This window comes from Lepisosteus platostomus, chromosome 11 (assembly GCF_059453375.1).
Source record: "Lepisosteus platostomus isolate fLepPlt1 chromosome 11, fLepPlt1.hap1, whole genome shotgun sequence".
Classification (NCBI taxonomy): Eukaryota; Metazoa; Chordata; class Actinopteri; order Semionotiformes; family Lepisosteidae; genus Lepisosteus; species Lepisosteus platostomus.
The window spans coordinates 23,109,522-23,130,975 of record NC_142621.1 but is presented as its reverse complement, the minus strand read 5'-3'; the positions used below and the strand labels follow the sequence as shown (position 1 = coordinate 23,130,975).

The 21,454-nt window shown below is 41.1% G+C and overlaps 1 protein-coding gene across 1 annotated transcript in view; it reads right to left on the bottom strand.

The window, feature by feature from the left end:
* Positions 1-21,454, bottom strand: part of LOC148652200 (cytochrome P450 4B1-like) — a 42,125-nt gene that overhangs the window by 11,828 nt on the left and 8,843 nt on the right. The window contains exons 2-7 of the mRNA XM_088598888.1: positions 15,847-15,991; positions 15,308-15,352; positions 14,853-14,980; positions 14,165-14,289; positions 10,370-10,524; positions 6,091-6,197 (exon numbers count right to left, since the gene is read on the bottom strand). Coding sequence (XP_088455014.1) covers positions 6,091-6,197; positions 10,370-10,524; positions 14,165-14,289; positions 14,853-14,980; positions 15,308-15,352; positions 15,847-15,991 — 705 coding nt within the window. The remainder of the gene's footprint in view (positions 1-6,090; positions 6,198-10,369; positions 10,525-14,164; positions 14,290-14,852; positions 14,981-15,307; positions 15,353-15,846; positions 15,992-21,454) is intronic.

Sequence of the window (21,454 nt, the reverse complement as noted above, 5' to 3'; positions counted from 1 at the left end):
TGCTGTCTGTTCTTTTCTTTCAATTCTCCTGATCTTGCCAGCCCTACCTGGATCTCCACACAATGGCGCCCCCTTCATCTCTCTTTCCACATTTTCTCTCTTCACCTAATCCTGCTCACTCTGTTCTTTTCCTACACCACCCACCCTTTTCTCTATAATTAGTGCATCCAATCCACTACACATATGCCCCTGCCTTTAATTTTTAGTCTCTCTCCTTTCCTCAGTCCTCCTTTGATTTGTCCCAGTAGGTTGCTGATGCTCACTTCCCCTAAGGGTATGAGTGCATAGTATCAGTATAGTATGGTTGCAGGCCTCCTCGTTCACAGCCCTTGCCATCCCCGGTGCCTTCTCCCATGATGCAGCTCAGGCTCCTTTAATTATGGCATTCAAATGGTGTGGTGTTAACTGACACATTAATGAATGTGTTCTTCTTCCCTTCATGCGTTCCAATCTCAAGTACTATTACCTGAGTAATCTGACTTGTGTTCCATCACCTGAATCATGCATTCTTCTCTTTTAATTAATTCTCCCATCTGCATTCCTCCAAAACATTACATACAGATGCAGCCATTCAAAGTGCGCGGTACACACATGTACTGGAGGTAATTGGCTACGGCGTCGCGCATTGTGATGCACGATGACGCGCGGTACCGCGGTACGTGATTGGTTGACCGACAGGGGCACTCGTGGTCCGTTGGTCTGTCGTAGAAAGATTTACAGTAAACGTCTTTACTGTGCCCGTTGTAGTATTGAATATTTATATGGAATTTTACCACTGAAGGGAAATCCAAGAAGCTGAGCATAAAAAAGAATAGGAGCATACTGTAACGCGTGTGAAGGCCATAAACGATATTAATTTTGGAACATAAACATATATATGGCTGGTCTCGGTACTTTAAAGAAAAAATACACACCAGTATTCCATTTCTCCCTAAACATTTTAAGCATTGAAGTCTTTAACTAATGAGATACCGGAGTCAACAAGCATACTTTTAGAATTTGATTAAAAGGGAATATAATATGGAATCGCGTATCTAAAGAAATTAATAACGATATAATTATATTCATGTACCGCAACACAAGAATAGTACACGCTATACATTGTTTGTTGATAATGTTTCTGTAGTGCTTTTTCAGCATGTGACCTTGCCGGTGGCGCTGTGGGTTAGGTTCCTGACTCCCATGTCACGCGGTCTGTGATCGAATCCCACTGTGGAACCATGACTTTGTTTTTAACAAACATTTCTTTGAAAAAACGTTTCCCTTATTCCCTTAAATTTAGACTTATTTTAAACTGTATTACAGCAGCAAAATGGACAATGCAACGTAAATTGCAAAAATGCACTTGGAATCTGTCCAAGCCCTACTTTGTCAGGCATTTTCTTTTACTGCAATGGACATAAAAACTCCCTTGCTTTTAACAGAGCGTTTCATAATTTCTAACAAGAAAATTATTTAAACTGCGACACTTACCATTCATTCCATTCCATTCCATTATCAGTCTTCTATTTCTCCCTAAACATTTTAAGCATGAAAGTTTTATGAAACGGTACCCAAATATGCGATTGCTGTATGGAATGAATTTTAATTTAAAAAAATTATTTAACACGAAAATTAAGCTGTTTACATCTTTCGCCTGAGAACAGTCACCCGTTGCTACCCAACGCAGAAACACAGCCACTAGCTAGCAAAGGACATTAGCTAGCCAATATGATAAAGAAATAAATGATTATTTTATTTCTTTTGCACATTTATTTGAACATTTCCATCGATTGTACAAGCACTTGGAAACTGTCCAATCCCTAGTTCATCAGGCATTTTCTTTTACGCTGCGGGCATTCTCCTGGTCTGGCCCCGATCTGTGTTTTCTAGGATATAATGCCATCGAACTTTAGTTTTTATGTCCACTATAACAGACAATCTCCTTTGCTTTTAACCGAGCTTCTAACCCCTCTGATTGGAGAAAAAAGACGTGCTGGTTTGCTATACATACTGTACCAGGAAGATGATTTCTTTCTATTCGAAACGTGTATTTTAAAAGTTTAAGAAGTAAAAACCTTACAGCGTACACAGATTTCTAAACTGATCAGGATCGCTTTCTTTGTCTTATCCATAATAATGTTCACCGCTCTGTCCAGCAAATTAATAATAAACTTTATTTTATATAGCGTTTTAAACGAATAAGTAATTAGATTGCTCATAAACCTAATCACTTTTTCTACATAAACACAGCGTGATTGCTCTATGAAAATGCTTTTTCTATTTATTTAGGCTCAGATTTCAACTATAGATCGTATTATTATAAACTTTCTTGGAAAAATACCTTTTATGTAAACCATGTTTGCTATTAATTCATTTAGGGCTAGAATATGTTCATTGTCTTCCAATCGAGTCGAGTTGACATTAGAAGCTTGCCATGCCCGGACTGTTACACCAACGCATTAGCATGTTAAAGCGATTTCATTGAGGAGCCTAGCTTTCTTAACTAGTAAGTACTGTACTTACTGGGTTTTTGAGGGGGGGAGGTGTCTTTCTCTGGAAATCTCGCCCCCTTCTACTTTGAAAATACTTGTGAAACCGGTTTAATTCGTCACAACCAGCACTCCTGCAGAGAGGGGGTTGTACTCGTTAATGTCTTAGCCGGAACACATCATTATATCTCATTTTGTATTTCTATAAAAAAATTGTTTGCCCAGCTTAACACTATTGCTGTTGTTTTTATCCTGTAAAGCGCTTTGAGGAGCACAGCTTTCCCACCACTTAGATTACTTTTTGATACCATCCTTACACAAAGCAGAAACTTCTTGTATTTTCCGATGACATACAAGTGGAAAGATTACAGATTTTAATCATCTTTTTTCTGAATCAGGGAAAATCTGATCATGTTTCTCTATAACAATAATAAACTTTATTTTACATATCACCTTTAAAAGTGGCATCTCAAAGCAATACAGTAGATGTAAACCACAGATTACAAAGTAAATACCCAGACAAACGCAAACGCGTTTTTAATAAAATGCTTTTATTCATTCAACAGAGAGAGAGCGTAAAACCTGGGCGTAACAGCTGTTCCTTTTTCTGATCACTCGCTCTCTGTATTAACGTCTCACCTGTCCTGTTCTTTGTTTTCCTAATTTGCTGATTATGCCTCCTGCGATCCACTCCTGCCCTCACACCTAAAGAAGACTATTTTAAATTTCTTTGCGCGGTCCATTGTGCAATTAACCCTTGTATGTGCTGTCCTTAAGGTGATATCACATTAAGGTGATATGTAAAATAATGTTTTTATTATTGATATAGAGAAACATGATCAGATTTTCCCCGGTTCAGAAAAAAATATCTAAGGTATACTAGTTTGTCACTAACAGTCCGGGTGTGGCAATGTTTTTTATTATTGTTATAGAGAAACATGATCAGATTTTCCCCGGTTCAGAAAAAAAGATCTAAAGTACTGTATACAGTACTAGTTTCTCACTCTTCTCATCCCCTCTTTGCTAAATGGCTTTTGAATAGAGTCACATGAAGAGAGAGGTGAAACAGCCCTGCACAGCCCTGTCGCAGTACACGAATATAATTATATCTTATTAATTTCTTAAGATACGCGATTCTTTTAATACAGTCTTTGCTGTGCTCTAGAGGATCCTTGTGATATTTCGAGCTCTGGTTGAATGATAAGTGTCGCAGTTTAAATAATTTTCGTAGTTAGAAATTATGGAACGCTCTGTTAAAAGCAAGGGAGTTTTTATGTCCGTTGCAGTTTTTTTGCAACATGAATATAATTATATCGTTATTAATTTCTTTAGATACGCGATTCCATATTATATTCCCTTTTAATCAAATTCTAAAAGTATGCTTGTTGACTCCGGTATCACGTTAGTTAAAGACTTCGATGCTTAAAATGTTTAGGGAGAAATGGAATACTGGTGTGTATGTTTTCTTTAAAGTACCGAGACCAGCCATATACTGTATGTTTAAGTTCCAAAATTAATATAGTTTATGGCCTTCACACGCGTTACAGTATGCTCCTATTCTTTTTATGCTCACGTACTAAGATTTCCCTTCAGTGGTAAAATTCCATATAAATATCCAATACTTAAACGGGCACAGTTAAGACATTAAATATACATATACATACTGTATACAGTACAGTTTGCATACGGTAATATGTTTATGTTCCTAAATCAATCTCTTTTATGAGCATGTGAAAGGCATGGTGAATCACTGTACTTTGCATGATTGGAAACAAATGCGTGATTGCGAAATGCTGTGGTGTTACTTTTACAAAGACGGTCAATGAAAAAAATAATGTGGACCAGGGCAAAACTTTGAGTTTACAGCTCGTCCAAGGTCATTCATTATTAATACTATTAGTAATATCTTCGTTAAAGACTTTGATGGCGACAGCTCAAACATGAGAGGTTGAGCTTTATTAGCTCCACCTTGCGGAAATTCCGGATACTATTATTTTGCTTGCGGTATTATAGGAGAATTTACGGTAACTAGTGGTATTTACCGGTAACTCGCGGTAGACTGCGTAAAGCGCACCGGAAAATAATGCGGTATCGCCCGCGCATTTTGAATGGCTGCATCTGTATGCGAGTCTGCTTGAACAAAGAAAGCTCAAGCCTGTTTCCTTCATGTTTCTTCTTCATTTACTCCATGCTACAGTTCATATTCTCTGATCAATTCCCGCAGAAGTTTGCAGCTTAGTCCATTAACTTCATTTTTAAAGAAATCTGTATCAGAATTTTGGGGATTGTTTTGGAGGTAGTAATAGCACTGATCTTTGGCCAGCGCTACTGTTTTCTCATTGAGATTAGTTTTAAAGTATTTAGTAGGTTTCTCCTTTTAATTCATCCTTTATATTCATGTTGTTATTGTAATTTGACCAGAGCAAAATTGGATTAACTAGTTGTACTGCATTTAACATTGCGTATGATGACATTTAGTAAACTGATTATTTTGGATATTGATGAAAACCTTGAATCTTTTCACAGTATTCACCAAATTATCTCATACTGTTATCTTACATCCATCCATTTTCTAACAGCTCCAGCCAGTTCAAGGTTGCAGGGGAACCAGAGCCTATCCAAGCAAGCAACGGATGGAAGGTGGGTTATGCCATGGATGGGATTTCAGTCCATTGCAGGGTACACACAGACTCACACTTACACTAGGGCCACGTTCCCTAGGCAATTTCACTCATAAATGTGCAAAAAGAGGGGTAAACACCAATTGAATTATGTCCATTGACTATTCTATTCCAGCTATTCTAATGCTAAACCGTGTAATTGATGGAGCGAGTTGAGCGATCATCACTTCGATACTTCTAGTTTCTAGAACAGCCGCTAGATAGCATATGTTTATTGATTTGGATGCCTAAAGTTGATTGCAAGCATGTTGTTTCAGCACATTTATTCTTAGTCACTAGTGTTTCCCTCCTTCGTAGGCCCTAAAAATTTCATAGGCCCTAGGCACTGTGCCTACAGTGGCTAATGGGAAATCTGACACTGGTTACTCTACCTCCTTCGGACTATGGGAGGAAACCAGAGTACCCAGGGTAAACCCACACAAACACCAGAAGAACATAAGAAGTCAACACAGATTGCAACCCATGTCTGGAATTGAACCTAGTGCTGAGAGGCAACAATGTTAATCACTGTGCCAACCGTGCTGCCACTGTACATCATCAAAAAAGTTCAAAAATATTTCTAGAAGTTTCCATATCCAATGCCACACTCAAAATGCACTGTGGTGATGCATCAGAATACATCAATAGAATTTTTTGTCTTTCTAGTACTAGAGGATGGCATCTTTTTGGCTCAGAAGACTATACTAAATGGACTGAGATTAGGAACTGGCAGAGAGGTAATTCAGAATTGCTTTGGAGTATAGAATTATTATAGGCTAAAATAATGTATACATTGTTTTTGATTGTTTGATTTTGTTTGATTATTGTTTTGTACTGGATTTCTTATCAACATTTTCATATACCTGTTCAACTGCTTTACTAAAAACTGTATGTACTACAGGCTTTTTTTAACTTGCATTTTATATCATTTACAGAATCACTGGATAGTAGTAACTTACTCTTGCACAAAGTAGGATATCAAGAAAGTCTAAGTTTCTCTTCTTCTGAATCTTGTCAAGTTCTTTTTCATTCTTTAGGGCTTCCTTCCTTTGCTTTATCACTTCATCTGTAAAGAGAACAGATGGCATTGTGGAAAACAAAATACAAAGAAGCTACATGTTCTTAGTTCTTGAGTTAGTGGAAACATTGCTAAGCACTGACTTTATCTACTATGGTAGTGAAGAACAACCTTTTCTTAGACAGGCATAAAACTTGACATTAAAAAACAGTAATAATTAATTACACTTATATAGCCCTATTCTGGACACTCCACTCCAAGTGCTTTTCAGCTATTGGGGACTCCCCTCTATCACCAATGTGTGGCACCCACCTGGATTATGTGATGGCAGCCATAGTGTGCCAGTATACTCACCACATATCAGCTTTCAGCGGGGAGGAGAACAGAGCAATGAAGCCAATTCATAGATGTGAATGATTAGGAAGCCATTAGTGTTTAAGGCCAATGGGAAATGTAGCCAGGACACTGGGATAATACCCCTATTCTTTTCGAGAAACGCCATGGGACTTTATATGTCACGCCCCTTTATATGACCTGCCTATCACCAGGTCTTCGCTCCGTCCGTGGCCTGAGGGCATATGTTTCTATACGGCATTTCCTGAACTTTTGTACAGCTGAGCCCGGGCCAATTCCCCATTCCGCCGCTTCCCATAGGGTCTTTTTCCACTCTCCTGCCATTCCACGGTTCGTCCCTTCCGACATCCGTGACAGAATGCTGAGCCATCTCCGACCCCGTGAGCGGTGCCTTTTGTCTTTCTGCAGGTTTTTTTCCGCTGGGCTTTTTTTTTCAGTTCTTCTATTCTAATCGTGGGATAATACTCCTGATTTCTGTGCCTGTGAGCAGGTCATTCAGTGGTATGCCGTCCCGACATCCGCTTACGAATACCTGTCTTTCCTCGGGTCGTCTCTCCCGGCATTCGTGATTGAATGTTGTGCTTTTTCCTGCTTTCCTATTCTTATTGCTGGATATCACTCCGGACATCCGTGCCTGTGAGCAGGCTTTGTGCCTGGCTCTCCCCGGGTTGTTCATTCAGTGATAGAATGTTGAACTTGTTTTGCCCAGTCTGCGGTATTTTTCCTGGGCTTTTTGTGTTTTTGTTTTTGCTGGGTTTTTTGATTTTTCACTTCCTGGTTTCCCCTTCTCTCTGGTCCCCCTAACCTCTGTGTTGTGGAACTCTTGGTTCCTATCTGTTTCGTGTGGTTTGTTACCCTGGTCTCCCAGGTTTATTTTTGTGGTTTGTGCTTGTGTACGTCTGTTTTTTGTTTTAAGCCTCCGGAGCTCTACTTGACCCCCCCTTCCTCTACCCAATAAAGGTTTTTACCGTGGAGAAAGGGGCAGCTCTCAGCCGTGGACTCCCGGAGGTTTCCTTTCAGTTAAATTATGTTGTGCAGCTCATTTATTTGTTTGGGCGTCAGGAGCTGCCCATGAAGAGGGGGGGTACTGTCATGTCCCGTGCAGCCAGAGGGCGCTCCTACCCGGCCCTGTCCCTAGTGTCCTGGTCTTTGCTGTCCTTCCGGTGTCTCTCTGTCTGGGGCTATATATTTCCGGGTCACTCATTCCCCTTCGCTCAGCATCAACGTTCGGATGTTATGAGACCTGCCAAGCACCAGGTTGCCGCTCCGTCCGTGGCCTGAGGGCATAGGTTTCTATACGGATTTTTCTGAACTCTGTACTGCTGAGCCCGGGCTAATTCCCTGTTCCACCGCTTCGCATAGGGTCTTTTTCTGCTCTCCTGCCATTCCACGGTTCGTCCCTTCCAACATCCATGACATTTAATGACCACAGAGAGTCAGGACCTCAGTTTAATGTCTCATCTAAAGAATGGCGCCTTTTTACAGTATAGTGTCCCCGTCGTACACTGGGGCATTAGGACCCACACAGACTGGAGGGTGAGTGCTCCCTACTGGCCCCACTAACACCACTTCCAGCACCATCCATGTGACCAGGCTCACACCTGCTTAGCTTCAGTGGGTTGTCAGTTGTGAGTTGTAGGGTTATACGGCTGCTGGCCATATAATAAAAGAAAAAAATAGATTCTATATTTAATATTAAACAGATTAGATGTACTCATATGCGAAAGGAAGAGATAACATTTTAAATTGCTGCACAACAATATAACTGTGAACTCTTAAATTGTGAATTTCAGGTACAAATTAAAACTAACAAACACAAACACAAGATTGTGTTTGTTCAGTGCTGCAGTACATCTTCAGCCTCAGCCTGAGATTAGAAAAGGTTCCGATGCTCTGGAAGACATCTTGCCTTTTGCCAATACACAAAAAGGGGCACCCTAAAGTCTTGAATGACTACAGACCAGTGGCACTTACATCACACCTAATGAAAACTCTGGAAAGGCTTGTACTGGACCACCTCAGAACCCTGGTGAGGACAGCACTGGACCCCCTGCAGTTCGCCTACCGGTCACACTTGGGAGTGGAGGCTCAATAAACTTATCAAGAAGGCTGGCTCTGTGTTGGGGATGAGCCTTGACCCCATGGAGGTGGTGGCTGAGAGGAGAATGCTGACCAAGCTCACAGCCATCATGAACAACACCTCTCATCCGCTTCATGGGACTGTTACTGGGCAGTTGAGCACTTTTAGCAACAGACTGCTCCAGCTACAGTGTTCAAGGGAACGTTTTGCAGGTCTTTCCTCCCGCCGGCTGTCAGGGTGTATAACGCTGCCCTAGGCTAAGACTGTTAGCCCTTCATTTGCTCGTCTATGGACGGCATGTTTGCTCCATTGTACTTTTTGGACAATCAATCTGTATAAACCTATGCACATTTTCCACATATTTTATTCTTTTTACAGTGACTATGATCATCACATTTTGCACACACCTACGTATTTATTTTTTTATTTATTTTGTTGTCTTTTGTTTTATAACTATTCTGATGTCTGTTTTTTGCTTGTCTTGGGCTGGACTGCTGTAACACATCAATTTCCCTACGGGATTAATAAAGTATTATCTATCTATCTTATTACAATACTGACAGTCATGAGATTTTCACAACTCCAATAACCCTCAGTGCCAAAGTAAAAACACCTTGCTTGGCTGCAAAACAAGATGAATTAGTTTAACAGGAATGCTTTTTTGGCTTAAATGGCATCTGTCAGTCAGCTTTGCAAAGGATTTTCATAGTAAATTGAAAGGGCCTGAGCCTCCGTGCACCTCAGATGTCATAAATCTTGTACTCTCCTGTGACGTCATGTGGTGACCAATCATGTTAGCCATTTTTGTAGACATTTACATAGGCTTATCTCCAATAACACATAGGTTGATATAATGTTTTTTTGTCCTCCAATTCAATCAGATGGTACTTAAACAGCATTGACACTTGCCACTCTACTTTTCCCTGCACAGGCAGGATATCCATCCTGTTACTCTCCTTGTTCATAGATGACAAGAGCTTCAGGACAGTTGCAATCCTCTGTAAAGTGCTGTACATCAGAAAGCCAAAGCAGGTTCACCCCCACTGGATCATCGTAGGAAAGCACAACACTGATATCTGCGGCCTACAAAGTAAAAAGCTGCTTGTCAACATTTTTTTCATTTTGCTTTAGGAGATGAGAGACCCAGTTCCATTTCAAATGCATTGTGAATCAGGGGCTTGCAAAACAAAATCTAGAAGGTCTAGAAACCACCTTACACCAAACATCAACTAATTTAAAGAACATAAGAGTAGCTGCTTGATGTATGGGAGTCTCAGCTACATGTGTATGTCCAAATTAGCTGAGTGCCACTGGAAGGTCTCCATCATTTATTACATCTATGACTAATATTGTGTGTTGTAGCAGCTAAACTGAACAGTATTACTGAAGTAATAAGTGATAATTCTTATTCCAAAGAACACAGAATTGCATGTGTTTTCTAAATCAATTTATTACAAAAACACAAAGATATGTAAAAAGCACCTGTGTGAATGTTGTTCCATTCGTGATCCTGAAGGAAATATATCCTAGTCTGTACTCAGGTTTTAAGACACTAGGTGCTCACATTTTAGTTCTTCACAGCGTTAAGCATTCCTCTCGCATTAGGAAATAAATCCACTTTATATTAACTTCTCAAAACTGGTAATACTCAGGGATGGTTACTGATGATGAAATGCAAGCATGATTGTGTGAATTTTATATCTGTATCTTCTCCTCTACATCCCCTTCACAATAATTACTCCAATTCCGATTAAAACATTAAATAGAATAATTAGTTATAACAAACCTGTGTGTTGGTGTGCTATCTTGCACGCTTTCCGAAACCTGTAGCCAAGATTGCTGATGTAAAAAAGAATTTCACTGTGATAAGGGAAGAACCTGAATCGGAGGTTTATTATGTTGCACATCTCATAGACTGCCTTAATATACATGTTTGTACCACTGAAAGAAAAGAGGACAGAAAATGTATAATTAATTTACTATGCAAATACAATCACCTAAGCTTGGGATCTACCAGATGTAGAACTAATTTGAGCTCTGGAATTACAATTAAGGTATGTGTTTTACTGCATCATAACAGCAGTCAGCAAACTGCGAATGGATACTGTTCTCCATGGCAGGAGTCATTGGTGTTTGTAGTAAGGGATACAAATACAAAAGTTAAAGTTTAATTGCTGGCTGCTGTCATAAAAAATCTTGAAAGAAGCTATTTTTTCTTCATGCGTTTTGTTTTTCACCTAAAGGATATGCATGGATGTGAATTCACATCAAACAATAAGGATTTGACCTCACCATCTGACTTTCAAGCCTCTCTCATCCACGTATCCATTTCTTTATCTAATACAGGGTCGTGGGGGAGCCAGAGCCTATCCTGGCAAGGATAAGGGCACAAAGAGGGAAACACCCTGGACAGGATACCTGTCAATTGTAGGGCACACACAGTACACACTCACAACGGGTTTATTTTCCCAGAACCTAAATAATCTACCAGTATGTCTTTGGACCACGGGAAGAAACCAACACAAACACAGGGAAAACTTACAAACTCTACTCAGACAGCACCCCAGGAACTGAACCCAGAGTCCCAGTCCTGCAAGGCATCAATGCTAACCATGGTACCACTGTGCCATGCTAAGCCTCTCCCAGTTAAATCAAATTCTTTCAGCTTATTCTTAATTTGGAAAAGAGTTGTCTTAATTAAATTGTTTACAAATCCCCATTTCAGTGAGAACATACAACAATGAAAGAACAAATTGATAAATCATATAGTAGATAGGATACTACAAAGCTATAGCTCTTACTTTGTGTTGCCATGCATCAGTGATAGTCACACTATTTTGATTGAAAACTACAATCTGACAAGGTGAAAAAAGAGCCCACTGACATGTTTACCCATCAAATAATTTATTTTTTAACATGGAACAATTAAAGGTTTATTCTTTGCTGAAAGGAAAATAGACACAATGTTTCGGCTGTGGAGCCTTCGGAAAGAGGAAAATTGGCAGATAATGAAGCATGGTAGAACAAAAGACAGGGTAACAAAAGAGAGGTAGTCAAGAGGAGGCAGTGGGTAGGGAGAAGGAGTAACTCTGCAAATGAATAGAGAGGATTGGAAGGAGACGAGTCTGTTGTTAAGGGAATGGAGAAGGTGTGATCCTAGTTTCAGGATAATTTTGGTTTCGGAAGTCTTTCTGTAATAGGAGTTCCGAAAACCCTTTTTGAGGATGTAGACAGAGAGATCAGTGTGATCATGGCCAATAGAGCTGATATTGGAAACTATGGGTTTGGGGAGATCTTTGATCCTCACATTTCCTGTAAAGGTTTCCCAGTCTCCTTACTGTCTCACCTCCCTGCATCTCTTGCAGAAAATGCCCAGTTATTTACATTGGTACCCCATGCTCCCCGCATACTCTAAACTACCCTTTCTTTTGTTCTGCCAGTTTTCATTAATTGCCATTTTTCTCTTTCCTTCACACCTGAAGAAGGCTTCACAGCCAAAATACTGTCTCTTTTCTTTTCCTTTCAGCATTGAATAAAACCTTTACTTGTTCCTTTGCAGCCTGGCATGCTGACACAGCTACCTACTTGATAGTTGAACATACTACAAGTTTTGCTACAACTTACAGCAAGTTCAGCATCAACAGAAAGAGAGACACATCTCTCACTGACATTATCATGAGCCTGCAGGCACCTAAGAAATTGTAGAAGTCACTATTTCTATGGAACTTGACAGAGCACTATGAGGTAGAGTAGGTGCCATCTCTTTACAGATCAACATAGACTCCTGGCATTTTAGAGGTGTGACTCCTTATAATTTATTACTCCCTTCAGCTCCATTAAAATAGGTCAATGATTTACCAATGCTTTCTTGTATGTACATGGGTTTGATGGGTGAACATGTTTTTCTTAATCAGATCAAAATGTACAGTGCTCACACTTGAAAAAGGCTCCACTGCCAAAATGTGTTTTCTTTTTTCTCTTTTCAGCATGGAATAAATCTATTACTTGTTCCTCTGCAGCCTACGCATGCTGACGCAGCTACCCACCTGAACTAAAATGTACAGTTGCTTGTTAGAAGAGAAAACTCCATCCTTGTTTCTATTGACCAAAGAATGCTATTAAAAGTTTGTGGTTTAATAAAATATTTTTGCAAGGTTTTCATATATAGGTATACTGATGGAAAAAAGAAATGCAACACCTCCACCTCCACACTCTGACCCTCCCGTCGGCGTGGAACAGGCTGAAGAGTAACTCATCCATGAAAAGGACCTAATGCCACTGCTGACAAGTCTATCACAGCCTCTGTCTGGCCAGTCGGGTGTGACGTCTAAAAAGTGTGAGCAGAGGGCCTCTGACACTTTCCTTGCTCTAAGGCCAGCAGCATGGAGCCTCACTGTCCTTTCACTGATGCGGGCATTGTGTCTGCCGGCAGTTTCTGCAGCAGTAAGGGTGGCAGATCTCTCAGGTGGACCAGTCTGATGTGTCCATCCTGCTCTGGTGTGGTCACTCGAAGGCAATCGGATCTTGGACGGTTATCTGACCTGCCGGTTTGCTGAAACCTTCTCTGCAATCAGAACACAGTGGAGCAGCTTACTCCATAGTGTCTGGTGTAGCGGAGCTAGTTCGGACACGGTGACGTCATCGTGGGCTGCCTGGGCTGAGGGAGGTCACCTTTAGCTCATGCAGCTGATTCCCTTTTTTGTTACGCCGGAGACCCGGGTTCGCGCCCCAGGTGTTGCAGGACGAATCGCCAGGGTGGAGCGGCGAGGGCATGAGTCCGCGCAGAACCGCAACGGTCACACTGGCAACGCTGGCACATGACATGCCTGCCAATAGCTCTCTCCCTTGCTTCTGGTGACATTCAAGGCATTATAGAATGCACAGAAAACTGACTATGTGTGGTCTTTTTCTTGCAGTGACCTAAGCTTTGAATTAAGGCCTTTTTAAAGCTCAGATCACTTTATTGGCCATATACAGTACAATTTTTGGAATATACAATGTATTAGGGATTTATCTTTTCGCATACCCCATCTTGCTCTCCATGAGACACACAGACAGGGAGAAAAGATTGGGGTCAGAGCACTGGGTCAACCATTTAAACAGGCACCCCTTGAGCAGTTGGGGTTAAGGGCCTTGCTCAAGGGCCCAACAGAGTAGGATTCCTTTGCCGGCCACGGGATATGAACTGGCCACCGTTCAGCCACAGGCGCAGATCATTAGCGACAGAGGCACCATCAACGGTGAGAAAGGTGACCGGATCAGGCATTGTTCCACCTGGACCTTGCTGGGTTAAAGTACACCTAACGAGCTTTGGTGTGATTGGCAAGTTGCAATGCCTCACTGCACAAGCTGTATTGCTGGTCACAGGGCTTAAAACAAATTGACAACCTTTTGTGAAAGTACATAAGCTATAACTATAGTTATAGCTCTTTCCATAAAATGTTGCATTTCTTTTTTCCATCAGTATATTTTGACTCATAATTGAACATGCAGAGAAATTGATACATTAAATAAATGTGTAGATAAACTTAAAGAATCTTTAAATAGAAATCTATACCTCTGCATGTTTTACAATACTGACCTCTCAGTCTGACAGTTGCTAGTGTAGCTGAATGCACTCTTCATAATACTGTCAAGCGTCATTAGGCTAGCATGCTGAAACACTTCAAAAGACTCCTCTTTTCCAGTATACATTTCCCATTTGTCCTGTATAAGATAAAAACTAAATTAGCTGGTGCATTTCTAAATATAAACTGCATGCAAAATAACCTTTGCGTTCTATTTTAAAAGGTTTAATGTCTTAAAAGAGTGGCATACTGTATGTGTTGAATTGTACAATTGAAATAACCAAATGAACAGATGATAAAAAATCTAGCTACTTTAGTTTAACAAATTTAATCTTAGCAAATATAGAAGTAAAAACAGTTTGAGTCTAAAGACTGCGTGGGGACTTGCTTCAATTGAATGCAATGTTGGTAATCTAGCACAACATTTTCCAGAACTGTAAAAGTAAATTATAAAACAGTTTTAGAAACCACAAACAAAATGGTGCAGGACATTTAAAAAACACATTTTGAAAGTGTAATGCAATCTGAAATTTTCAGATTCTACCTCTGATATTTTAACAGGAGGTCAAATCACTTCAGTACAGTCAATACAGTTTCTTAATGTGTTGTGCTAGGAATTTATTTCTAATGTCCTGAGAAAATCATAAACATTTGTTTTTAAGTATGAAAGTAAAAGTTTTCGAGCTAAAAATATGTTCATACCAGCATGATTTTTGTAGAATCAGCTACCAGTTTTACATATTGCTTTAAGACATCATAATGGAATCCAGGTGTCAAAAGTCTTCTGTGCCTAAACCATTTCTGTTTGTCTGTCACAAGCAAACCTTCCCCTGGAAAGCAAGAACATGACCAGATATGATTAAACACTGTTTATCAGAAGTCATTATCTAGAACTGGCTATGAAATGACTAATTGTGACCTTGGTTACAAAACTGGATGTTTTATATCTTAAAATAGGTTTTAAAATGAAATAATCATTTGTTTGAGGACATTCCAGACAAACAAAAATCTTTCTTCTTCTGGTTAGAAAGAAATGAAATGAAATTTAAATTATTTCATGTGTTTGTGCACTTTTTTTGTTTTTATTTTATGTCAGAATACGACGTGTCAAAGATGGCATTTTAAAAATCCACAGGTAACAACGTACGGAACATTACCTATCCATGGAATAAGAAATCTATATAAAATGTCATCCTTTGGTTCTGAAAAAAATACACACATATAATAATTATCTTTTCAGAATGGGCTAAATAAAACAAGTCTGAAAATTGAACAATTTCAAAGTGATCTTCTGCAAGGCACAGTCAAAGATTTAACATACAATTCTTTCAATAATACCTGGCCTAGACTTTTATACCGAAGCTAGTAATTTGACTATTGTAAAATAAAGTAGATATGCTTATCATATTATTTACAGTTATTCTGTGTAGATCTCAGGCCTTCTTGAGTGGTTCTTTGTTACTACAAATAGAATATATAGTATATATTGTACTTTTTCAAAATAATATTAATATGATTTTTATCTCACCTCTTGTCAATATAAAATCATTGATCTTATTTAATAAAGAATTGTACAAATATCTGATATCAAACAAATTGTGAATACATCTTCATACATACATTTTTTCAACTATTCATAATATCTGTATCATTTGGCATCTTTAGTAACTTTCTGCTACTCAACTGGAGTTCTTACCTGTAGTTGAAAGGATAGTTTTTGCATATTTAGGGTGGTTTATGTTCAAGAATGGTACAAAAGGTCCAAACCATAATGGAAAAGCATATGGGTACTGGTCTGCCCATTTTGCAGTCTTGTCTAAATCATTCCCATCCTGTGGAAACTTTTGACAGAAAAAGAAAAAAAACGGGAAAAGTAGCAAAGAAATAAGATCCAAGTACATTGCATGCAAATTTATGCTGACAGTCAATTTTTACAATTTTCACATTTGAAGTTTGCTTTAAAGTTTGAAGTCATACACTTTGAGTAGCAATTAACATTAGTTATATACAGTTCATAACCTGCTCTACAAAAAACAAGCACAAGAACAAGTAAATAGTTTGCAAATTTACAAATAAGTGATTGTACTGTTTAAACCCATTGCTGTTGCAAACCTTAATTAATATACTGTAGGAGTACAGCATTGCCTTAAGTCACACAGTTGAGTGGCTAAGTACATCTCTCTAAAGAAGATCCCTCAGTCAGGTAGTGAATTTCAAGCAAAGATTCCACCATGAAGATTATGGATAAAGTAAAATAAAAGGCACAGTGTCACGCCCTCTGCAGCCAGAGGGCGCTCCCACTCTGTCCTGTCCCTAGTTTCCTGTGCTTTGCTCTCCTTCCGGTGTCTCTCTCTCCCTGGGGCTATATATTTATGGGTCACTTACTCTGCTTCGCTCAGCTTTGACGTTCGGATGTCCCGAAACCCACCTAGCATCCAGGTCGCCCCTCGTCCGCTGCCTGAGAGCATTGGTTTCTAATCGACTCCTGAACTGCTGAGCCCGGGCTTTTTCCCCGTTCCGCCGCTACGCATATGGGTCTTTTTCTGCTCTCCTCCCTCTCCACGGTTTGTCCTCTCCGACATCCGTGATAGAAAGCTGAGCCACCTACTGACCCCGCGAGTGGCGCTTTTTTTTTTCCACATTTTTTTTTTCTCTCAGCTCTTCTATTCATATCACAGGATGCTTTTTTTTTACTCCTGTGTCTGCGAGAGGGCTGCTGCCCGGCTTTCCTCAGGTTCTTGCCAGCATCAGTGATTGAATGTTGAGCTGGCCCTCCTGTCCTCATCGCTGGATATCACTCCGGTCATCTGTGTCTGTGAGCGGGTCTCGTGCCTGGCTTTCCTCGGGTTGTCCACTCCGATATCAGCAATAGGGTGGTGAGCCTTTTTTCCTCTCCCATTCTGATTGCTGGATATCACCTTCCTGACATCCGTGCCTGTGGGTGGGCTGCTGCCTGGCTTTCCTCAGGTTGTCTTCTGCTGATATCAGCATTAGTTTGGTGAGCCTTTTTTGCTGTTCCTCCATTCTTTTCGCTGGATATCACTCCAGACATCCGTGCTTGTGAGCGGACTACGGTATGGCTTTCCTAGGGTTGTCCACTCCGATATCAGTGATAGAATGTGAACGTGCCTATTGCCCAGTCTGTGGTATTTTTTTCCTCTGGTTTTTGTTTTTATTTTTATTTTTTGCTTGTTGTTTTGATTTTTCACTTCCTGGTTTCCCCTTCACTCTGGTCCCCCTGACCCCTGTGTTGTGGAACTTTTGGTTCCTATCTGTTTATTGTGGTTTGTTACCCTGGTCTCCTAGGTTTATTTCTGTGGTTGTTTTTGTGCTTATGTACTTGTCTTTTGTTGTTGTTGTTCTAAGTCTCTGGAGCTCTACCTGACCCCCCTTTCCTCTACCCAATAAAGGTTTATACTCTGGAGGAGGGGGCAGCTCTCAGCCGTGGACTCCCAGAGGTTTCCTTTCAGTTAAATGAGGTTTTTCCTCCCCCCAGTGCTGTGCAGCTCACTTATTTGTATGGGCGTCAGGAGCCTCTGGGGGGTACTGTCATGCCCTCTGCAGCCAGAGGGCGCTCCCACTCTGTCCTGTCCCTAGATTCCTGTGCTTTGCTCTCCTTCCGGTGTCTCTCTCTCCCTGGGGCTATATATTTCCGGGTCACTTACTCTGCTTCGCTCAGCTTTGATGTTCGGATGTCCTGAAACCCGCCTAGCATCCAGGTCACCCCTTGTCCACTGCCTGAGGGCATTGGTTTCTAATCGACTCCTGAACTGCTGAGCCCGGGCTTTTTCCCCGTTCCGCCACTATGCACATGGGTCTTTTTCTGCTCTCCTCACTCTCCACGTTTTGTCCTCTCCGACATCCATGATTCACAGATCAGGAAAAGGGTATAAAAACATTACAAAGGCCCTTAATATCTCTTAGTGTGGTGATATCAATGATTAACAAGTAGAAGGCACCCAGACACTGCCTAGACTCTGCTATTACTCCACATTGAGCAAGGAGAAAAATGGTCAACAGTGACTTTGAAAGAGTTACTGACTTCAGTGGCTGAGATATACAGTATGAAAATGTCCATTGATCAACAATATCCAGTCACTGCACAAAGAGTTGTTTTCATCAGCAGTGGAAAGGCATATTATTACACGAACAATTTATTGTGCTTAATGATTTCTAATAATCTTTCTGTTGTCTTGCAAAGACAGCTTCGGCCTCTGTGTTAGGCTCTAGAAATGTAGCTGAAAGGGACATTTGTGATAAGATAAGAAGCACATCCCAAGTCTGTAGCACAGACAAGAATATCATCAAGCTGCATCCATTCTCAACTCCCCAGTGATAAATTGTGCAGCCTGTGACTGCCTTCTGTCTGGCATCCTCTTCTATCTACGATTAAGGTCAAATTTCACTGTCAATCACCTAAAGGATGATCGACTAATGAGGAACGTGCAGAGTGGGCAGAATGACATAACTTATCAGCAACTGTGATTTTTGTCTTACAACATACTACACAACTCATTTTCTTCACTTGTTGCTGTTTTTCTCTCTCTCCATCTTACCTGTCAGCTTCACATTAGCAAACACATGACTGCAGGTAGTCTGAGTCAGAACTTTAAGGTTAAGAGAGTGAGTGAGTAAATAACAGGATTCTGCCCAATAAGTTTTGCTTGATCAACAACATAGATCATTATAGCTAGACTCCTTTTATCTATATTCTGAATATGAGAGCATATTCAGTAAAGAATTTTAGTTCTTATAGTTATTTCCACTCATCTCACTTCCAACCAGAGTCAGACTTCTATGCACAGACTGTTTAAAAAAGTTCAGCAGACCACTAACTTCCTTTTTTGGGCCCTGGGTTATCCCTGCACAGACCAGCCAGCTGAAGGATATTGGACCATGTCGATGAACCCAGACCAGCTCCGTCTTCAGCGACTAGTTCAAAACTCATCAAGAATTATCTGGCCAATAGATCTATTTCCGCCCATCCATCAACATTCTTTTATCCAATACATGATCAAGGGGGAGCTGTAGCCTATTCCAGCAAACAACAGGCGCAAGGCAGGATACACTCAGTCCATTGCAGGGCCACACTTACCCAAACATCCACACATTCATATCAGGGCCAATTTTCCCAGCCAATTAATCTACCAGTATGTCTTTGGACAGTTGGAGGAAACCGGAGCACTTGTCAGAAACTCATGCAAACATAAGGAGAACTTAAAAACTCAATCACAGGCCCCAGTGATGCAAGGCAGCAATGCTAACCAATGCACGCTAATGTGATGTCCAAAAGAGAACCCAAGTTGTAACAAAACTTTTAATAGTACATAATACAGGTAACACCACTATTATTCCAAAATAAAAACAACACAGAAGAGAATGAGGAAATCTGCCAAGAAAAATGGGGGAAAACTGAACCAAGCTAGTGTGTAAAGTTGGTACAACCTTATCCCATAAATGGGATAACCAAAATCATTTCTGGTTGTAATTGCTGTAAAAGGTGCTTTTAATAAAGGTCAGAATACTTACACAATCAAAAAAAACATTTTCTCTCTTTTGTTTTATCCTGAAATTTATTGTAACTTTTCCTTCCCCCCTTGGAAGTCTTTAGTTTGAGCATTCTGTTACGATCCCTGCCTCTCGGCAACGGAGGAGGCAGAAGTAGGCGTAGCCCCTATCCATCAGTTCTCCTATCAGTTTTCCCATTCACCACCACACCCCCGTCTCATCCTACTTAAACACCTGTCCTTCCCTACCTCGTTGCTCAGTATTGGTTTTCCCTTTCGAGCTTCCTGGTTGCGCTACTTCTACTCTGTGTTCGTCTTGGATTTCGGCTTGCGGTTTTTCCCTTTGGACTTCGGCTTTTCGGATCTCGGCTTGGATTGGTACTTTCGCTCTGTTTTGGATCACTGGCTACCTCTGGATTCTCGGATTGCTCTACGGACTACGACTTCGGATCACGCTTCAGCTTTGGTACTCGTTCCCTTTCGGATATCTTGCTTCCCCTGGACTCTCAGCTCGTTCCTACGATTACGGTTTGCTTTCGGATTACGACTTGGCTTTGTTCACTCCTGCAAGTGGGTTCACTCACTGGTTCGGTCCCTATTACTGAACCCGTAACAGAATACTGAGCCATTTAACATGGACCCAGCGGAGCAACAGGAGATTCGCTCGGCTTTGGATCAGCACGGACAAGCCTTACTCCAGCTCCAGGCTTCTGTCCAACAGATCTCTGCGCACCTGTCTGCAATGCCGCCCATCGGCAATCGAGGAAGCAACGCTGGAGCTGCCGCTTCGGCTCCACCCCCGCCAGCTGCTACACCTGCCCCTCGACCTCTTCCACTAACTCCACCTGACAGGTTTGACGGCAACCCTACCAAATGTTGGGGCTTCTTAGCACAGTGTGCGCTGGTTTTCAGGCTCCATCCGGAAACTTTTTTTTCTCCTCAGGACAAGATCGCCTTCATAGTTTCACTGCTAACCGGCCGCGCTTTGGAATGGGCTACTGCTCTGTATGATCGCGGGGCTCCTGAAATTCAGGATTATGATCTTTTTTTAGAAAAATTTAAGGGGTTTTTTTGTCGTCCCGTAGTTGGCCAAGACTCTGCCTTCCGCCTCTCCTCCATCCACCAAGGCCGCCGGTCTGTACATGATTATGCTATAGATTTTCGAGTAGCGGCAGCAGAGACTCACTGGGACGATGAGGTCCTTATTTTTCTTTTCCGTCAAGGACTCAGTGAAGAAATTAAGGACCATCTGGTAAATATGCCGCAATTGGGCAATACCTTGGAGGAAGTTATTTCACAGGTATTGTAATTAGAACTCAGAATTCGTCATAGGAGTGCTGAGAGATCTCGGTCCCCTATACTAGAGGCTCCTCGGCTATCACCTTTCAGATCTGCCGACTCGGAACAACCTATGGAAATAGCCCGCACCCGGTTAACCCCTGAAGAACGAGAGAGGCGCCAACGAGAGGGTCGCTGCCTGTACTGTGGGAAACTTGGACACTTTAAAGCGGCCTGCCCTGCTGCATACTCATCCTTGAGGCGCCGCCCACCTTCTCGGAATCCTAAGGTGAGTGAAAATACTCAATTCCCACAGTTTTCCTCAGGATTTTTTATTTGTTCTACCCTATTCTGGGGTAATGAAAGGAGACCTCTTCTTGCTTTTATAGACTCGGGGGCGGCAGGAAACTTTATAGACGCCTCCGTCGCTCGAGCTTGGAAACTACCCTTGACCCTGGTGTCTACCCCTCTTCGTGTCCAGTCCATTGATGGCTCTCCCGTATCTCCAGGACTTATTAG